General features: G+C 44.1%; 1 protein-coding gene across 4 annotated transcripts; it reads right to left on the bottom strand.

Moving 5' to 3' along the window:
* Positions 1-100: 100 nt before the first annotated feature.
* tbc1d23 (TBC1 domain family, member 23) lies at positions 101-18,485 on the bottom strand. 4 transcript variants are annotated; one of them, XM_029121448.2, is made up of 19 exons: positions 18,340-18,485; positions 16,877-17,036; positions 16,162-16,267; positions 15,770-15,977; positions 14,049-14,172; positions 13,411-13,535; positions 11,346-11,392; positions 11,158-11,261; positions 10,907-11,029; positions 10,695-10,787; positions 10,335-10,505; positions 10,135-10,177; positions 9,938-10,041; positions 8,977-9,116; positions 8,682-8,726; positions 5,848-5,939; positions 5,507-5,642; positions 2,398-2,592; positions 101-2,111 (listed from the first exon to the last, which is right to left on the bottom strand). In XM_029121448.2, the coding sequence occupies exons 1-19, from the start codon at positions 18,468-18,470 to the stop codon at positions 2,027-2,029; spliced, it is 2,232 nt and encodes a 743-aa protein (XP_028977281.2). In that variant the 5' UTR covers positions 18,471-18,485; the 3' UTR covers positions 101-2,026. The 4 variants fall into 4 exon arrangements, with proteins under 4 accessions (XP_028977281.2, XP_028977282.2, XP_028977283.2 ...); XM_029121449.2 differs by having other exon boundaries at positions 5,848-5,936; XM_029121450.2 differs by lacking the exon at positions 8,682-8,726.
* Between the last annotated feature and the right edge of the window lie 309 nt (positions 18,486-18,794).

Genomic DNA, 18,794 nt, shown 5'->3' with positions numbered 1-18,794 from the left:
ATACACAAATGTGGGTGCAGTGATTTAGTATGTGCACCGATGCATTTAGCAGAAGATAAAGAAAAGCATGGAGTCGAGATGAATGAAGAATGACCAGTTATCCAGGGATAGCACAGTTTTAATGTTTCTGATGTGGATGATCCTGAAGATTCCATTATGACAACATCTCAATGTATCTCCCAGAATCATGGACCAATCCAGGGCTGTATTGGTGTGCACAAACTGAGGCAAAAAATATGCACAACTGAAAGCTGTTTGCCACAACTTCAAGAGTTTCTGTTTTTGAAATTCCATGAAGGGCCTCCCCTTGAGTGAGGTTTGTCTTGTGTCTTTCCTCATTACCACAAAATACTGTATATATCACAGCAGTCTTTATTTGATTAGCCTAGTGTTTTTCAGAATTGACCATAGGCATGAAAAGACATGGTACCACCAATGAAGTGATCCTCATGTTAGAGTAGTCAATCAAATGGCTGAGTATAATTCATCGGTTGATCCCTCCTGGTGACGGCTGGAGTTTTGATCTTATGTCCAACAAGGCCACCAGGAGGGGTCAAAGTTCAACTGGAAGTCCCTCTACTTGACTTAAAAAACATGTTGAATGCTCATCTCCCAGGGAAGTCCTCTAACACTCTCTATGGAATGAACACAAAAGCAGAGGAAAGAGTGTCTTTCCAAAACACTTTAGAAACGTTTTACAGTTTAGTAAAGAAAAATAAGTCTGAGTAAAGTATTTTAGGAAACAGATCAATAGGTCTTTCAACAGGTTAAATCCCTCTGTCCACAACATCTGGAAGTCATAGAAGGGGCTTTCCAGAACTCAAAGTAAATCCTGGACTACAAATGAAAATGCCAAAGGTGAATTAATTGTATTAAGTTTTGCCCTGGACTAAAATGCTAATTTGTGTCCAGGACCCCAGCCATATATGTTGAGATGAATCAGGTCAGTTTACAGCAAAATATATACATTAAATATTTATAAACATCCTCATTCCTAGTTAAGGCTGTGAGCAGAAAGAAAACATTTTCAATGACAAAGTATCAAAAACAGATGTCAGATAACATCAAACAGTTGTCAGATAACATCAAAGCATGTCACTAAATGAACAGTGATGCCGGACTAGATGAACGTACACTTCAGTGTCATAACTGAGGACTTCCACTGCGATTGCAGTGTGTCTTACGTGCACCAAAAAAATAACAAAAATAACGATAGGTTGAATGACTTAACCCAGCCAATGCACACCATTGGTTGCACTGCTACTGGTCCCGGGCCAATGAATGCTCTCATTTAAGATGTTTAAGGCCATTACTCTGAACAACAATACTGGTGGCAAATACTTGTGAAGTAGTTCTCAGTATGTCAGGTTGGGTAGATTCACAACGCTGCGTCACTTGTGCCGTCTCTTGGATCAACAATGATGGGATCTTTAAATGACACGAGACCACGTACAATCTGTCAGCCTCGGTGTCCTCAGCCCCACCAGATCTCCTCTCATTATACTTACTAATGTAGTTTAACGGTAAAAGATCAACAGGCTCCTGTAAGGCTAGAAGGAGAATTACTAGAGTAAATAATTTATCTTTTTAAAACAAAGAAAAATGGTTCTGCAGTAACCCTTAATGTTGGCTAGTATGAGGAGAACCAGCAGGTGGGTTGAGAGGAATTTCCAGGCATACGGGTCCCAAATGCAACGCTATTCTCATTATAGTGTACTACTTTTGTCTAGGCCCAATAAAGCTCTTCATAGAAAACATGTTTCCATTTCGGACCACAGGCAGTGAGTCTGTCAGGGCTACTAGAGGAGAGGACTCCGACACAGACAGACACAGGGGTTAACAGGGAGTCAACACAGGATCCAGAGAAGAGAAGAACGAGGAGGACAAAGAGAAAGGGAAGGATGGAAAGATAAAGATATATAGAGAGGGAGGGAGGGGTAGAGGGAGGGGTGGGAGCACCCGGGCCATAGTTGACACTCCTTGCATCCTGCAGTTCTCCTCCTGGCCTGCTGGTGGTGCTCTTTATCTAAGAGCTCTCCAGAGCATCCAGAACCTTCATGATCTGTTGTTTGATGGCCTTAGTTGCGTCGCCTGCATTTGGAATCAGATACCTGGAGAGATGGAGAGAACTGCTAATGAAAGAACACTTTCTAAAATAAGTGATTTCATTTATTTTAACCCCTGGTGAAAGCCACAACCCGGGTTCAAACAGCTTTTACCTCTCCACAGACAGACAGACAGACAGCCACTCTAATTCTCCACAGACAGACAGACAGCCACTCTAATTCTCCACAGACAGACAGACCGACCCTACCTCTCCACAGACAGACAGACCGACCCTACCTCTCCACAGACAGACAGACAGACCCTACCTCTCCACAGACAGACAGACCCTACCTCTCCACAGCAGAGATCTCCACTCCTGCTGTGTTGCTGTTGCCAAACTTAAAGGTGATGAGTTCTGGGTGTTTCTTCTTAGACGTTATCTTGACCACGCTGTTCAGGGCTTGTCTGGACTGAATGTAGGCCAAGCCTTTCCTGGATGCAATCTCTCTCAGACAGTACATGTGAGTGCCAGTGATGAGCAGGTGACTGGAAGAAAGCATGTTGCTGTTTGGTTTCATTCCTTTAGTTCAATAAGACTTATACTGATACTACAGGTTTCACACAAAAACAATACAAACAATGTCATAGAAAAACACCAAGAAACACAGCTGTTTTTATGAAACACTAAGAAACACAGCTGGCCGTGTCAAACTCTTTAGAAGACAGTATCTTGACCATATTTATTCTAAAGCAAAGCTTGGGACTGCACAATTTGAATAGAGCATTGAATCGCAATTTTTTCACCAAATACTGCAACTACGATTGTGAATTGGAATTTTCAAACACTTGGGTATGCAGCATAGATAACCTCATTTCGAAAATTAGATCATAAAAATGTGCCTACAAAGGCTTCATTGAATTAAAACTGATAACGTTAAGTGCTTTTTAAATAGGTAACACTTCAAGGTAGTCTGTGTCGCAAATGCTACAGTATATACAAATTTATTGTGATGGTGTTCGCTACATTTCCAGTAGGTTTACAAACTTTTTCAACCCCATATTTTCTCTCAGATCAAGTATGTTTACAGGCTCTGACCTTGAAGCTGAAAGTCCTAATAACCAACACGTTAAAGCTGAAACAATTTAAAAACCAACACGTTAATGCTGAAACTCTAGATAACCATGCTGTTGGAGCAGAAACTCTAGATAACCACGCTGTTTGAGCAGAAACTCTAGATCACCACGCTGTTGGAGCAGAAACTCTAGATCACCACGCTGTTGGAGCAGAAACTCTAGATCACCACGCTGTTGGAGCAGAAACTCTAGATAACCACGCTGTTGGAGCAGAAACTCTAGATAACCACGCTGTTGGAGCAGAAACTCTAGATAACCACGCTGTTGGAGCAGAAACTCTAGATAACCACGCTGTTGGAGCAGAAACTCTAGATAACCACGCTGTAAGAGCAGAAACTCTAGATAACCACGCTGTAAGAGCAGAAACTCTAGATAACCACGCTGTAAGAGCAGAAACTCTAGATAACCACGCTGTAAGAGCAGAAACTCTAGATAACCACGCTGTAAGAGCAGAAACTCTAGATAACCACGCTGTAAGAGCAGAAACTCTAGATAACCACGCTGTAAGAGCAGAAACTCTAGATAACCACGCTGTAAGAGCAGAAACTCTAGATAACCATGCTGTAGTGTATGTGGGACAGTATCTTGGTGCCACTCAGTAGCTTAAAACAGACGTCTTCACTAGCAGTTGCAGTTTAAACTCTAACTAACATAGAAAAACCATCATGTATTCGAACAAAACAATGTAAAGAGTCAAGAAAAAAACACTGAAGAAGTCTCACTGAAGAAGATACAGTGGGGAGAACAAGTATTTGATACACTGCCGATTTTGCAGGTTTTCCCACTTACAAAGCATGTAGAAGTTTGTCATTTTTTTCATAGGTATTCTTCAACTGTGAGAGACGGAATCTGAAACCTCTATCCAGAAAATCACATTGTATGATTTTTAAGTTATTAATTTGCTTTTTATTGCATGACATAAGTATTTGAAACATCAGAAAAGCAGAACTTAATATTTGGTACAGAAACCTTTGTTTGCAATTTCCTGTAGTTCTTGACCAGGTTTGCACACACTGCAGCAGGGATTTTGGCCCACTCCTCCATACAGACCTTCTCCAGATCTGCCAACAGTTGTTGCCTTCTCACCAAGCTGCTTTGTGCAGGTCTTGTGCAGGTCTACAATTTTATCCCTGATGTCCTTACACAACTCTCTGGTCTTGGGCATTGTGGAGAGGTTGGAGTCTGTTTGTGTGGACAGGTTTCATTTATACAAGTAACGAGGTCGAACAGGTGCAGTTAATACAGGTAATGAGTGGAGAACAGGAGGGCTTTTTAAAGAAAAACGAACAGGTCTGTGAGAGCCGGAATTCTTACTGGTTGGTAGGTGATCAAATACTTATGTCATGCAATAAAATGCTAATTATTTAAAAATCATACAATGTGATTTAATTTGCATTTTAATGCTCAGTAAGAGCATTGAAGATGGGTCGTGGCTGGGTCTTCCAGCATGACAACGACCCGAAACACACAGCCAGGGCAACTAAGGAGTGGCTCCGTAAGAAGCATCTCAAGGTCCTGGAGTGGCCTAGCCAGTCTCCAGACCTGAACCCAATAGAAAATCTTTGGAGGGAGCTGAAAGTCTGTATTGCCCAGCGACAGCTCCTGTTCTCCACTCATTACCTGTATTAACTGCACCTGTTCGACCTCGTTACCTGTATAAATGACACCTGTCCACACAAACAGACTCCAACCTCTCCACAATGCCCAAGACCAGAGAGTTGTGTAAGGACATCAGGGATAAAATTGTAGACCTGCACAAGGCTGGGATGGGCTACAGGACAATAGGTAAGCAGCTTGGTGAGAAGGCAACAACTGTTGGCAGATCTGGAGAAGGTCTGTATGGAGGAGTGGGCCAAAATCCCTGCTGCAGTGTGTGCAAACCTGGTCAAGAACTACAGGAAACGTATGATCTCTGCACCAAATATTACGTTCTGCTTTTCTGATGTATCAAATACTTACGTCATGCAATAAAAAGCAAATGAATTACTTAAAAATCATACAATGTGATTTTCTGGATTTTTGTTTTAGATTCCGTCAATCGCAGTTGAAGTGTACCTATGATAAAAATTACAGACCTCTACATTCTTTGTAAGTAGGAAAACCTGCAAAATCGGCAGTGTATCAAATACTTGTTCTCCCCACTGTACAAATTATCTAATGCAAAGTAAATCTTCCCAGGTGGCCTATATAGCAATTTGAGGCTGCCAATTTGTCGTTGCTTACAATTAAGGGATTATCCCAGGTATTAAGGTAAAGTAACCAAGAAACAAACAAAATTGCAGAAAAACTTTTTGTTGGACCCCCACACATGGGGAACAGATCTCACCTGGGGAACATGTGTCCTGTCTCCTTGACCTCATTACAGGGAACATGGTGCTTTACATCTGGCTTGTTAATCCATGTTTGGATGTTAACAACCTCCTTCCTGTCATCATCTGACATGGATGAGCTGTCAATCTCATCTAAACAGACCGGTTGACAGACAGAATTAGGATCAGTTGGTTTATTTACTTGTATCATTCAGTTGGTTTATTTACTTGTATCATTCAGTTGGTTTATTTACTTGTATCATTCAGTTGGTTTATTTACTTGTATCATTCAGTTGGTTTATTTACTTGTATCATTCAGTTGGTTTATTTACTTGTATCATTCAGTTGGTTTATTTACCTGTATCATACTCTTCCTCATCACCAATGCTGAAGACCGGCTTCACTCCTCTGTAGGGTTTCCCAACCCGGTCACTACTGCTCACGTGTCTGCTTATATACCGAACAAAGAAGAGGAGTTAGACAGGGACCATCAGGACGGACAGACATCCACCCAGTAGTAGTCAAGTGGCAGCGCTGAGAGTTCAGAGAAAAAAATAATACCGTTCAAGGACTCTACAAAAGACAGTTTAACTGTGTAACTGGTTATAGTTAGGGCAACGATAAGAATACCATACAGAGCAGAGAGACACAGCCCTATCAACCAGCTCAGAGAACAGAGACACAGCCCTATCAACCAGCTCAGAGAACAGAGACACAGCCCTATCAACCAGCTCAGAGAACAGAGACACAGCCCTGTCTACCAGCTCAGAGAACAGAGAGACAGCCCTGTCTACCAGCTCAGAGAACAGAGAGACAGCCCTGTCTACCAGCTCAGAGAACAGAGAGACAGCCCTGTCTACCAGCTCAGAGAACAGAGACACAGCCCTGCCTACCAGCTCAGAGAACAGAGACACAGCCCTGTCTACCAGCTCAGAGAACAGAGACACAGCCCTATCAACCAGCTCAGAGAACAGAGACACAGCCCTATCAACCAGCTCAGAGAACAGAGACACAGCCCTGTCTACCAGCTCAGAGAACAGAGAGACAGCCCTGTCTACCAGCTCAGAGAACAGAGAGACAGCCCTGTCTACCAGCTCAGAGAACAGAGACACAGCCCTGCCTACCAGCTCAGAGAACAGAGACACAGCCCTGTCTACCAGCTCAGAGAACAGAGACACAGCCCTATCAACCAGCTCAGAGAACAGAGACACAGCCCTGTCTACCAGCTCAGAGAACAGAGACATGGAATAAGACCGAAGGTCTCCACACTAAACAGCTGTTCTGGCTAGTCTAGAAAGAGCTAGCAACTAGAAAAATTAGGAAACTAAATTAAAAATTGCAAAGCCAGAGAAGAGTGTTCTAGATGTTGAAGTGCTGGGGGTGGAACAGTGTTCTACAGTAAGGGGGGAAATTATTTGATCCCCTGCTGATTTTGTACGTTTGCCCACTGACAAAGAAATGATCAGTCTATAATTTTAATGGTAGGTTTATTTGAACAGTGAGAGACAGAATAACAACAAAAAAATCCAGAAAAACACATGTAAAAATGTTATAAATTCATTTGCATTTTAATGAGTGAAATAAGTATTCGACCCCTCTGCAAAACATGACTTAGTACTTGGTGGCAAAACCCCTTGTTGGCAATCACAGATGTCAGACGTTTCTTGTAGAGGGAAGGAGGTTCTCACCCAAGATTTGACGATACATGGCCCCGTCCACCGTCCCTTTGCTGCAGTGAAGTTGTCCTGTCCCCTTAGCAGAACCCCCCCCCCCCCCCCCCCCCCCCCCAAAGTATAATGTTTCCACCTCCATGTTTGACAGTGGGGATGGTGTTCTTGGGGTCATAGGCAGCATTCCTCCTCCTCCAAACACAGCAAGATGAGTTGATGCCAAAGAGCTTGATTTTGGTCTCATCTGACCACAACACTTTCACCCAGTTCTCCTCTGAATCATTCAGATGGTCATTGGCAAACTTCAGACGGGCCTGTACATGTGCTTTCTTGAGGATTTCAGTCCTTCACGGCGTAGTGTGTTACCAGTTGTTTTCTTGGTGAAGACCGAGGGAGACTGACAGTTCTTTTGTGTTTCTTCCACCAACTGTTGTCACCTTCTCACCAAGGTGCTTGGTGATGGTCTGGTAGCCCATTCCAGCCTTGTGTAGGTCTACAATCTTGTCCCTGACATCCTTGGACAGCTCTTTGTTCTTGGCCATGGTGGAGAGTTTGGAATCTGATTGATTGATTGCTTCTGTGGGCAGGTGTCTTTTATACAGGTAACAAGCTGTGATTAGGAGCACTCCATTTAAAAGCCAGAAATCTTTCTGATTGAGAGGGGATGAAATACTTATTTCACTCATTAAAATGCAAATCAATTAATGACATGTATTTTTCTGGATAATTTTTTGTTATTCTGTCTCTCACTGTTCAAATAAACCTACCATTAAAATTAGACGGATCATTTCTTTGTCCGTAAATTTTTTCCCTCACTCTAGATGTTGAAGTGCTGGGGGTGGAACAGTGTTCTAGATGTTGAAGTGCTGGGGGTGGAACAGTGTTCTAGATGTTGAAGTCCTGGGGGTGGAACAGTGTTCTAGATGTTGAAGTGCTGGGGGTGGAACAGTGTTCTAGATGTTGATGTGCTGGGGGTGGAACAGTGTTCTAGATGTTGATGTGCTGGGGGTGGAACAGTGTTCTAGATGTTGATGTGCTGGGGGTGGAACAGTGTTCTAGATGTTGATGTGCTGGGGGTGGAACAGTGTTCTAGATGTTGAAGTGCTGGGGGTGGAACAGTGTTCTAGATGTTGAAGTCCTGGGGGTGGAACAGTGTTCTAGATGTTGAAGTGCTGGGGGTGGAACAGTGTTCTAGATGTTGAAGTGCTGGGGGTGGAACAGTGTTCTAGATGTTGAAGTGCTGGGGGTGGAACAGTGTTCTAGATGTTGAAGTGCTGGGGGTGGAACAGTGTTCTAGATGTTGAAGTGCTGGGGGTGGAACAGTGTTCTAGATGTTGAAGTGCTGGGTGGTTAGTGGGAGTGGGGAGAGGCCAGCGTGCTGACAGGAGACGTGGTCAGTGCAAGCAGACATCAGGCGTTAGTATTGAGCATTAGTGTCCCCTGGACAGGAAGGTGGAACTCTAACATCAGGAGTCATCATGCTGCTGGTGACACAGCTATACGCTGGCAGGAAGGCTCTTACCGGTCAAGGACCCCCTTCTCTGGCCAGGGCAGACTATTAGAGATTCTAGCATGGAATACATGGGGCACAACCATAATGATTAGACTGAATTAGGCTGTAGCTAAAATAAAAATGGAATTAATTAATGATTATTAATTATTTACACTGAATTACACGATTCAAGTTCACTGTTCCCTGACTAGATATAATCAAAGTAAATAATCCTAACTAATGAAGAGAGGATTGACCATGGAACGTGTGAGTGACAATGTTTATAGTAGAACCACATTCAGACAGGACACAGGAGTCATCTTACCTGTCCACAGGTGTGGAAGTGTTCTCAATGAAACTGATCATCTTCTCCTTCGCTATGACTGACTTAGACTTGAGGGCAAAGGTCATCTTGTTGACCAGAGATTTTACCCCCTTATCCCCTGCAGAGCTCAACAAATCTCCCTGTAGGATGATTGACGAAAGAATAAGATGTTAATCAAGGAATGGATTATATGAGGTCATCACATATCATCACTGGATGCTAACAACTTCACTCAACTGGACCTAGGAACAGAAAGCTGTTTTCATATGTACTTCTACATCATTTTGGAGAGGGCCGCATGTACTGGGTGAAGTGTTGAGAACTAGAGGACAGGACTATGACCTGTCTACTTGGCAGTGGAACTAGAGCACTAAGGCCTGTCTGTTTGGGTGGAGGAACAGGGCACTAAGGCCTGTCTGTCTGGGTGGAGGAACAGGGCACTAAGGCCTGTCTGTCTGGGTGGAGGAACAGGGCACTAAGGCCTGTCTGTCTGGGTGGAGGAACAGGGCACTAAGACCTGTCTGCCTGGGTGGAGGAACAGGGCACTAAGGCCTGTCTGCTTGGGTGGAGGAACAGGGCACTAAGGCCTGTCTGCTTGGGTGGAGGAACAGGGCACTAAGGCCTGTCTGTCTGGGTGGAGGAACAGGGCACTAAGACCTGTCTGCCTGGGTGGAGGAACAGGGCACTAAGACCTGTCTGCCTGGGTGGAGGAACAGGGCACTAAGGCCTGTCTGTCTGGGTGGAGGAACAGGGCACTAAGACCTGTCTGCCTGGGTGGAGGAACAGGGCACTAAGACCTGTCTGCCTGGGTGGAGGAACAGGGCACTAAGACCTGTCTGCCTGGGTGGAGGAACAGGGCACTAAGACCTGTCTGCCTGGGTGGAGGAACAGGGCACTAAGGCCTGTCTGCTTGGGTGGAGGGACTACGACAGGTGTTTGTCACTGGGCGGGGGGGACTCACGTCTGCGGAGTTCAGGCTGCTATGTGACCCAGAGGTGCTCACTATCCAGTGGACGTAGTTGTCCTGCCCCTCCACGTTGATGTCAGCCAGGTGCTGCTGCAGTGCTGAAGATGGAACACCACCCAGACACAGGACATGAACACACTAGACTATGTAAAGCAAACTGAGTCATTAATGGAAGTGAATACACTACTCACCCATAAAACCTCCTTTAGCTATGCTGACATACTCTTTGTTTTTCTGTGGGAGAAACCGAATCATTAGCAGCACCTCAGACAAGACAATAAGGACAGTATTCAACCAAACAGTGTTGTAATAACAGACACTGCACAGCCACGTCACCAAGTTGGATCCGGATGTGGTGAGAATCAGTCACATGACCCCAGTCATTTCTTACCTGCAGGAAGTGGGCCAGAACCATGTTCATGTACATGTCCTCCTCTTCTCTGCCAGAGCCCATGAAGCAGAGGTGTTCTCCACTAGCGATGGAGCCAGACTCCAGGGACTGCTTCTGGGCCTCCAGGAGGCTCTTCACGGACAGGCTGAACTCTGATGGGTTATGGAGCATCTACACACAGACAACCCAAGGTTAAATCCAGCTCCCAAATCAAACCCTATTCACTACATACTGTAGGGCACATCTTCAGACCAGGAGCTAAGTGGTGTCCTATATAGGGAACAGGGCCATTTTGACCCCGTGGTAAGACAGGTCAGACATTAACCATGTTTCAGCTCATTCCCAATCCCCCCCCCTCACCAGGTCTGAGTCCAGGTGGAAGGCTGTGGAAAGGTGTCCAGCGTTGTACTGTTCGGCCGGCCGACAGTCAACCACAAAGAAACGTACCCCTTCCTGAAACACCCATACAGAGAAGCTGTGATCACATCAGATCTACCAACTTAAAATATCCTGTAAGACCCAAGGGTTAAAGGGGGGGTGGGGGGGCAGAGGACTCCTGGAACAGAACTCACAGGCTGAAGCTGGTTGGCCTGTAGGATCTCAGGGACAGAGACAGGGAGACAGAGAGCCTGGCTCAGGTCCATGTCCTCCTCTTTCAGAGCCACCAGACTGGACCCAAACAGGTTCTGGTTTTCCTACAGACAGAGAGGGTAGCTGTAGTATTAAGATTGTTACCCCCCCTGTACATATATCCATGATCAAAGTTAGAAATATGACATGTGTTCTGCATTAATGACCATGAGAAGATCTTCATCTCCATTACCTTTCTGAGAGACAGAGGAGTCTTACTCCAATAATACTGGGCCAAGGAGAACAGGTCCTCAATGTCCTCAGACTCTAGCAGGGCAGGAGACTCCTCTAACAACTCTGAAACACATCGACCAGGTTACATCAGCACATATAGACAGCCTGGAAACATCTAGAACCAGAATCTACAGCTAGAGCACTTACTGATGATATCTTCTCTGCATCCCCCTTCCTGTTGGAGAATGTTCTCTCTAGAAGCGGAACAAACAAGCAGGAGCAGAACAGGACTGTGACACTGGGTAACTAGCCAGTCTGAGTAGTTAGTAGTAGCTGTACATTGAAATGTGGGTTGTATTAGTTAATTAGTGCGGTAATATAGTGGTAATGTGTAGTAAGAGTGTGTGACTATAGTGTTGTAATATGTTCTGATAGTCGGTAATGTGTAGTATTGAGGAAATGATTAGCAATAGTGTGGTAATGTGTAGAAATGAGGTAGTGTACAGTAATAGTGTGATAATGTGAAGTAATGAGGTAGTGTACAGTAATAGTGTGGTAATGTGTAGTAATGAGGTAGTGTACAGTAATAGTGTGGTAATGTGTAGTAATGAGGTAATGATTAGCAATAGTGTGGTAATGTGTAGTAATGAGGTAATGATTAGCAATAGTGTGGTAATGTGTAGTAATGAGGTAATGATTAGCAATAGTGTGGTAATGTGTAGCAGAGGTGGGGGACTCGAGTCACATGACTTGACTCGAGTCTGACTCGAGTCACAATTTTCAGGACTTGTGACTTGCTTGATTAAAGTATCAAAATGACTTGACTTGACTTTGACTTGAGAACAAGTTACTTGAGACTTGAAGTGGAAGACTCGACAATGACTTGAACTTATAATAAACAAACAGCAATACAATTATTTTATATGTTGTGACATCAGCACCACTAATCAGCGTATGTGCCTTTAACGCTGCACAATTCAAACCGCGCCAAAACATGGCAGACAGTAACGTTAGTCGAGCTCCACATATAGTATCGTTTGTATACAAGGACTTTGAACTGGACCGTGTGAATAAAAAAAGATTTGCCAGATGCTAAATATGCAAAAACTTCAAATTTCATTCGTCATTTTAAGAACCACAAGGAAAGGTAAGAAAGTAATCTCTTTATATTCAGTTTCACTAAGATCTATAACGATTAAGTTACTAATGTAATGAATTAATATTTTGTTTGTCATAATTTGGCCTTGGTTGCATATTATGTTTGTTTTTTTCTTGTTAGAAATGTGACCATTATCATTACTGAATACGTCTGGTAAATAGGGAATTTGACTATAACAGTGGCATAGCCTGAATTTTAATGTTGATGGGCATCTTAAAATGAGCGGGCATGTATATTATTACACGTAGGCTATAATGTCTGTATTAAATGTGCGCATTTTCAAGTGTTTGTGGACTGCGCGTGGAAACTAAAAAGCATTGTGCTTACACCATAACAGTTAACTTTACTGCATGAAAGGCTAACATGGAGGCGCCGATGTGATTACTAGCACCTAAACATTTCGAAGAGTTTTATTTTTTTACTCATACAGACAAGAATAATTACAGCGTAATTACATATTAGGCAGTTTTTCAGTCACAATAATTAGTTTATAAGGTTGTTATTATTAGCCCTTATTACATGGATTGGCTGAATTCCAGTGCAGAATGCGTGTTATTTCTTGATAACAGACCGTTGCCATGAAAAACAGCGTGTTGCTATGGACGCAGCAGGATTCTAACCAGAGACGGAACGGTATTTGATTTTGAAATCGAGCTTCGCACCGAGCGCACGTCAGAAACAGAGGTGTGTGTGTGTGTGTTCATCTCTTTAGTACTGTGACTTGACTTGAAACTTATAAGGACTCGACTTGACTTGCTTAGGGTGAACCCTTGACTTGACTTGCTTGATTTATCTGAACTGTGACTTGAGACTTGACTCGAGACTTGATGGTTAAGACTTGAGACTTGCTTGACTTGACCATGTGTGACTTGTCCCCATCTCTGATGTGTAGTAATGAGGTAATGATTAGCAATAGTGTGGTAATGTGTAGTAATGAGGTAGTGTACAGTAATAGTGTGGTAATGTGTAGTAATGAGGTAGTGTATAGTAATAGTGTGATAATGTGTAGTAATGAGGTAGTGTATAGTAATAGTGTGATAATGTGTAGTAATGAGGTAATGTATAGTAATAGTGTGATTATGTGCCTTAATAGTGAGATAATGTACTCCATACTTGGCATTGACAAGGATGATGAGCATGAGGAAGAAGATGAGGAAGGGGTCAGCTTGTTGGAGGTAGAAGTCCCACATGGCCTGGGTCACCTCTGGCAGACAGTGGCTGGAGAACAGGCTGCCAAGCTAGGGGTCAAAGGTTAAAAAAAACAGAGTCAATACCCCCACTGTTATGGAATGATTGGAGACCAGGCTACTAGTCACCCACCTACCAGTCACCCACCTACCAGTCTACGCCACCAGGAATGTCTCAGCTAGGAGTCTGGGGTCAGGGGTTAAGGGTTAGGAAGTGACGTACCCAGTGGATAGAGTAGGAGTCTGGGGTCAGGGGTTAAGGGTTAGGGAAGTGACGTACCCAGTGGATAGAGTAGGAGTCTGGGGTCAGGGGTTAAGGGTTAGGGAAGTGACGTACCCAGTGGATAGAGTAGGAGTCTGGGGTCAGGGGTTAAGGGTTAGGAAGTGACGTACCCAGTGGATAGAGTAGGAGTCTGGGGTCAGGGGTTAAGGGTTAGGGAAGTGACGTACCCAGTGGATAGAGTAGGAGTCTGGGGTCAGGGGTTAAGGGTTAGGGAAGTGATGTACCCAGTGGATAGAGTAGGAGTCTGGGGTCAGGGGTTAAGGGTTAGGGAAGTGACATACCCAGTGGATAGAGTAGGAGTCTGGGGTGATCTTCTTGGTGTCGAGAAAAGAGCAGAGTTCTGGTTCATGGTACTGAAGCAGCAGACGAAACAGGTGGAACGGCCGACCTTTCACCACACAGTCCCTAGACACCAAGACACAGATGGTTATTCACAACTGGGGTTTATGCGTGTACATGTGTGCGACTGCTCATTTAATTTCTCTACACTTAACCCATCAAGCAACAAATCCTGTCATGATTTTAGACTGTGACCTGCACTTTGAGGCCCATATCAGTGATGATAACAGCATTTTACCATTTAAGGAACATAAAGGTCAGCCCGTTTCTCTGCCAGGCAAACACTGAAGTCAGCCCGTTTCTCTGCCAGGCAAACACAGAGAGATTGATTCACTACCAATGCAACTCTCTGCTGTCTGGCCTGACCCAAAAAGTATTGGCAAACTGCAATTAATTCAAAATGCAGCTGCAGGTGTCTTTTCCAATACCAAAGAGAGAACACAACACCTACATAGGCTGCCTGGGAATTCTAGAATATATTACAAAATTGCCCTGATGATTTTTAAAGCACTACATGGCTTTTAGATATGTGCCTAGTCGATCCCTTTGATCATCTGGTACTGGTCTTTTGGTTCTCCAAAGGGTCAGAACCAAACCCTTTGGTGAAGCCTCTTTCAGCCACTAAGGACTGGTCATTTTGAACAACTTGCCAGATTATCTGAGAGACGCATATTCTATTGATGTCTTTAAAAAGGTCTTAAGATACCTTTTTAGCCTGGCTTTATAAAAGGCTTTCTTCAATTTGTCTTAATATGAATTTTATGTAATAATTTACCCCCTTTGTTTGAACCTCTTTTTCATGTCATTTCATTTATATCTTTACTGTAATTCAAACCTTTTATGAAAGCATTATTTATTAACTGCTTTTATTCTGACTTACCTGTTAAGCACCTTGAAATGCATTTTGTAAGACATGTGCTATATAAATAAAGAATGATTGATTGATGAATGCGTCTGTATTTGGGTCTCTGTGCGTCTGTGTCTCTGTATGTATTTGGGTCTCTGTGCGTCTGTATTTGGGTCTCTGTGCGTCTGTGTCTCTGCATGTATGCGTCTGTATTTGGGTCTCTGTGCGTCTGTATGTATGCGTCTGTATTTGGGTCTCTGTGCGTCTGTGTCTCTGTATGTATTTGGGTCTCTGTGCGTCTGTGTCTCTGTATGTATTTGGGTCTCTGTGCGTCTGTGTCCCTGTATGTATTTGGGTCTCTGTGCGTCTGTGTCCCTGTATGTATTTGGGTCTCTGTGCGTCTGTGTCTCTGTATGTATGTGGGTCTCTGTGCGTCTGTGTCTCTGTATGTATGTGGGTCTCTGTGCGTCTGTGTCTCTGTATGTATGTGGGTCTCTGTGCGTCTGTGTCTCTGTATGTATGTGGGTCTCTGTGTGTCTGTGTCTCTGTATGTATGTGGGTCTCTGTGCGTCTGTGTCTCTGTATGTATGCGTCTGTATGTGGGTCTCTGTGCGTCTGTGTCTCTGAATGTATGCGTCTGTATTTGGGTCTCTGTGCCTCTGTATGTATTTGGGTCTCTGTGCGTCTGGGTCTCTGTATGTATGCGTCTGTATTTGGGTCTCTGTGCGTCTGTGTCTCTGTATGTATGCGTCTGTATTTGGGTCTCTGTGCGTCTGTGTCTCTGTATGTATGCGTTTGTGCATTTGCGTCTCTCACCGTGGGATGTATTTATTCATGACAGCGTAGAAGCAGTTGTACAGGTCAGAGCGGGGCAGCTGTAGGCCCAGCAGTGGTTTGAGGAGGTGTGGCCAGGAAAGGTCAGGGGTGAAGGTGATATTTCGGGACTTACAGTAGAAGGTGACGACAGATTCCACGTCAGACACCATGTCCCGCCCCTCCTCCTCAGCCACACCCCCCAGCTGATCTGGAGAAAGGAAGAGACATGGTAAATCTCAAACCAGGCCCCTCCCGGTGGCAACAGGCCCCTCCCGGTGGCAACAGGCCCCTCCCGGTGGCAACAGGCCCCTCCCGGTGGCAACAGGCCCCTCCCGGTGGCAACAGGCCCCTCCCGGTACCCGTAGGTGATAGATGTATAAGCCAAAACTCACCAAGGAGCTGCTGGCTGCGGGTGTGTATCAGGATCTGTTCAGGAAGATCCAGGACTCCATCCCAAGAGGACAGGCTGTCTCCCTTTCCGGCCACGTTCAGAGCAATCTGACAACACATTAACTAGTTGGGTGAGGCTACAGGTTGGGTCAGAGTTATTCCAGGGAAGATCTGGCACAGTAAAAACGTTTTGGCTCTAATTAACCATTAGAGTGGTCTCTTCATTGAACGCCTAATCATCAGTAGAGGGCTGTCTACTGACCTAGCGCTCAACCAACCAATACGGCGCTTCAGATGAGGAATATTCCACTGGAAGTCACACAATGGGTCCTTTCATAGACATTATGTGCATTGTGTTTAGCAACGTGTTCTCCTTCTCTAATCAATACTTAGGAGGGCCCACTGAGGGACTGCAGGCCTCTTGCCTCTCCTGTCAATGTACGCCAGGTGTTCTGGACATCCTGCGTTTATCTATAAAGTGGATTGATTCTCTGTGTTTTGAGTCTGTTGAGCCAACAGTCACACTGCGTTACTAAACACTTTGTAATTTTCTTATCACACCCTGAGTTTCCTCAATCTACCAAATACTCTTTATTTCAAAACTAAACAGATTCCAGGTGTCCCCTGGACAGTGCCTGTCTCCAATCCACCCCTGCCCTCTGAACCACCTTCAGCCTAATCCCTCCTGTTATTGTGGATGAATCCTTGACCTCTTACCTTCCACAGCTTGGCTCTCTGCTGGACTGGTAGCTCCTGTACCCTGACAATACCTCCACCTTCCTCCACATCTACACCCAGCCCAAGCTCCTCCTCCATGTCCATTTCCAGCTCCGGGTCAGACCCCCCAGAGTCCAGAGCCTCGGCCAGATCTTGGTCCCTGTAAGACAGGACAACATAACATCTCTAGGTGTACGGGAAAGACAGGACAATATAGTAACAGCAAGGAACTTGGATAGCTTGCCTCATGCACAACAGAGAAACCTAAATCGTCAAATTCAAATTTTTTATAGCCGTTTACCTGACATTAAAAGATCACCACCGATCTACTAACATGGTATTTACACTGAAAGACCCCAAAGCAAGTAAGCTATTAAAGAGGCGATACAGGAAGCTTGGTGTTCCTACAGCCTGCTACTGTTTCTCATTTCCTCTTTCAATTCAGCCCATATAACACATACTGTCAAACCAGTAAAAAATAAAAAAAATTGACAGAAATATTCAATATTTCTTACATTTGAATAATACAATTGTTCCATCATACTGGAGCTTTAAGAGAGAAGAAATAGCAGACTCCTGATTCTAGCGTATCTGTTTCCTTTCCTTGCTAACCCAATAGCTCGCTAGCTACTGTCTGACCGGAAAGACACAGACATGATTTGATTAATCAGAGCTCATACTAGTCAATACCTGGTATCTGTCCACATGTTGAAATACAGAGCCTGATGTTGGATTTTCTTCACTTCGCCATAAAGACAGGAGTGACACATTTTCCGAAAAATATTCTGAACATAGTTAAACTATTCTGAATGTGAACTAGCCTATACTAGTTTTCGACTTAGGAACTCCCAAGGCAACATATTATTTAGTTAGCTAGCTTACTACAACCTAACTCACAACCATCAAGTATCACGCTTTCTATCTCCTGCTACTACACATTGTTTACAACGTTTATCTGAAAACAGTCGGTCATTGGGACGTATAAAGTACCACCCGGACAATTTTGATGATAGGGAATAGATGGGCGACTGGATGTACAGTAGTAGCTAGCTGGCTAAGGAGACAGGTAACAGCTGACAATAGAGAAGTGCAAAGCAACCAACTCGGGAGTCCGCATCCAGCGACAGTAGTGAATGTTTTGCTAACTAAACAACATGAACCTAAATATCGATACCATTGTCACACAGGAATGCCTGACAAGTTATTCTGTATGTAGTCAGATAAGAACCAGCACAACGATTACCTAGCTAGGCTAATTAAATAAACCGCTAGCTGCCACAGTATCGCTCGATCTCCGGGAAGAAATCCATACGGACCATCAATAGCCCGGCGCTTCCAAGTGGGTAGTTATTAAAATGTACAGTACAAAAAAAACGAAGGTTTATATTATCAAAACAAATCAGCAAATTGTATTTGATCTCAGAAGTCTCTCTGACTGCAGACAACAGTCATTATCATCTTACCAGCTGCCTTCAAGAACTTCCTCCACTGCATCCGCCATTGCTGTGTTGACGTCCACGTCAAATTGCAGTTCACCACCGCATTGTGTCGCGATTTGCGAGTTGGCTACTTGTTGCTTCCGGTTGTTTTCCATGGTGTATGAATGACGAACCTCAAATAAAAACCAACAAAATATAGCCGGTCTTGCAGATAGTCCTTCAAAGTCAGCTCCCTCATCTCAGTCAGACACATGCACAGCAGCTGCAGGGCATTGACGGTAATCCACTGGTATTTTATTTAGATAGCGTTTTTTTTTTATGAATACATTTACATCACAACTACAGCCACTTATTGCCATGAGATATAAGGATTTTTTACTGATCATCCTTACATTTTAACATATTGAAAGTGTAATATTCTACCTTGAAAAAACTGATATTCCTCTAGATCCAAACAAATCAACCCAGTGCACAAACTC

The sequence above is a fragment of the Esox lucius genome, chromosome 8 (genome assembly GCF_011004845.1).
Source record: "Esox lucius isolate fEsoLuc1 chromosome 8, fEsoLuc1.pri, whole genome shotgun sequence".
Classification (NCBI taxonomy): Eukaryota; Metazoa; Chordata; class Actinopteri; order Esociformes; family Esocidae; genus Esox; species Esox lucius.
This window is presented reverse-complemented; position numbering and strand designations above follow the sequence as displayed.

Coding starts and splice junctions, on each gene's coding strand:
- tbc1d23 (XM_029121448.2), bottom strand. CDS start 18,470: ATGGAAAACAACCGGAAGCAACAAGTAGCCAACTCGCAAATCGCGACA. Junction 17,037..18,339: donor GAAGTTCTTGAAGGCAGCTG/GTAAGATGATAA, acceptor CCTGTCTTACAG/GGACCAAGATCTGGCCGAGG. Junction 10,178..10,334: donor TTCTGGCCCACTTCCTGCAG/GTAAGAAATGAC, acceptor TTTCTCCCACAG/AAAAACAAAGAGTATGTCAG.